The 2,052-nt window shown below is 59.4% G+C and overlaps 1 protein-coding gene across 1 annotated transcript; it reads right to left on the minus strand.

Annotated features, from left to right (window-relative positions):
• Positions 1-911: 911 nt before the first annotated feature.
• On the minus strand, positions 912-1,694 carry LOC125532921 (RING-H2 finger protein ATL79-like). The gene has a single exon (XM_048696778.1). It carries the CDS (start codon positions 1,692-1,694, stop codon positions 1,089-1,091), a length of 606 nt encoding a protein of 201 aa, XP_048552735.1. The 3' UTR covers positions 912-1,088.
• Between the last annotated feature and the right edge of the window lie 358 nt (positions 1,695-2,052).

A 2,052-nucleotide genomic window follows, 5' to 3' on the forward strand; every position in this document is an offset into this window, starting at 1 on the left:
TGACCAGTAATTTCACTCACAGTTTCTCACGACTTTTGTGTTGCATATTTTATGTTTCGGCGATCGTAGACAAGTAGATCTACATCTTTCTCATGAATTATACATATGCATATGTGTGATATGTTTAATGACACTCCTTAATCTCCTTCACCCCTTGTAATCCTCCTCTCGGTCTTCTCTCATACGTCCTACTACATTGGCACCACTGCCGGCGTTGTTCCTCTCGACCTCCTCTCCTGCGTCTTGCTGCATTGTCAGCACCGTCGGCCTGGTTCCTCTCGGCCTCCTCGCCCGCATCATACTACACTGAAGCCATCGTCGGCATTGTTCCTCTCGGCCTCCTCGTGGTGTCCTACTACACTGGTGCCGTCCCCGTGTCATTCATTTCAGCCTCCTCTCCCTCGTCCTATTACACTAACATTGCCATGGCACGCGCACTGCATTTTTTCTCCTGTCATCTTCCTCAGCGCCCTTCTATTCCTCCCTTCGCGCTGGACTTTCCCTGTGGCGACGACATAAGCAACTAGTTCGCCACGACGCCCGTTGGACGGCAGTGCGGCGAAGTATTTTGCTTACATCGCTGCCACCATGGTCCACCACGTTTTCAAGCCGGCCGCCGGGTGAGTGGCAGAGAGTGCGTGAGCAGGTCGCTCAAGTTCGTCGTGCCGCCGATGGAATCGCTCGCCCGTGAATCCGTGCTTGTCGTGTCGGACGCGGCGCGGCGAGCACCGTCCACCGCTGTCGCCGAGGCACTCTGCTGTAACACTGTGTGTTATGTGGAGCTGTTAACTTTTAACCATGTCCGGCGTATGCAATCAAACAACATGCATTAGTATGAGCACAACCAATGCGAACAAACAAATACAGTGCGTAGAGACGTTGCTATGATGCAGGGAGAGGGGATGCAAGCAACCAATCAACATGCAGATATGCAAATGGGAAAAAAATGAAGCCGAGCAACCAAACGCGCCAATATACTCCACCGGCCCCAAATGTGAAACGCATTACTACACAGCATCCCACCGTGCAACGCCCATCTGCGTGCCTGATCGCTAACAAGCTCGCTAGTTTCGTCATGCGATTGCGAGCTAAATCTCGAGACGCCGCCTCCCGCCACCGTCTACAATCACCCGCACCACCGCGATAGCGGGCGCCGGTCGTGCACAGTCCGCGGCCAGGACGCTCTCGTCGGGCTCGGCGAACGGCGCCTGTCTGCACGTGGGGCACGTCGGCCGCGCCGCCAGCCACCGGTCGATGCAGAGGGCGTGGAACCCGTGGTTGCAGCGCGGCAGCACGCGCACCTGCTCCCCGCGCTCGAACTCGGCGAGGCAGATGGCGCACTCCGACCGCGACGACCCGGCCAGCTCGAGCCCGGCGGAGTACGCCAGGCACGGGAGCGCCTGGGCCCCCCGGTTCCTGCCGCCGCGCCCTCCACTCGCGCGCGGAGCCGGCTCATGCAGGCCGCTGCCGGCGCCGAACCACGCGCGGCCGGTGACGCGTAGCAAGGACTGGAGGACGACGTGGAGCGCGATCGTGGCGAAGAGGCCGCAGACGAGGATCGCGAGAACGAGTACGGCGTTGGCGCTGAGCCAGGTGAACGCGCGGTCGGCGTCGGCAGAGGCCGCCGGCCAAGCCTCGGGGGTAGCAATGCCGGGCGCCGCCGGGGCAGGTGACTGGCTAGCCGCTGGCGCCATGGCGTAGCGTGGACGCGCTCCGAGATGCCGAGAGGTGTTCTGCATGCGCAGGAGGAGAGCGGTCGTGTCGCGTGCGTGAGTGGGAGTGTGCCGGCAGCGGTGCGCGGAACCGCCTCCCATATATAGAAGCCGACGGCGTGACAGGAACATGAGTAGGCGATCTGGGATGTGGGATGTGATATCAGCCGGGATAGACTAATCAGAGATATTTGGAGTCGCAATCTGTCGAAGACTACGTGTTTAATTAGTCGGCAAAATGAAGGTAGTGCTACGTTCTGCGTGGATGCACGACAAGTGCAGCCAAGATGAGATGCACCATGCAGGGAGACGTATGCCAGCATGCGAGGATCCATGAGAT

This window comes from Triticum urartu, chromosome 1, assembly GCF_003073215.2.
Source record: "Triticum urartu cultivar G1812 chromosome 1, Tu2.1, whole genome shotgun sequence".
Lineage (NCBI taxonomy): Eukaryota > Viridiplantae > Streptophyta > Magnoliopsida > Poales > Poaceae > Triticum > Triticum urartu.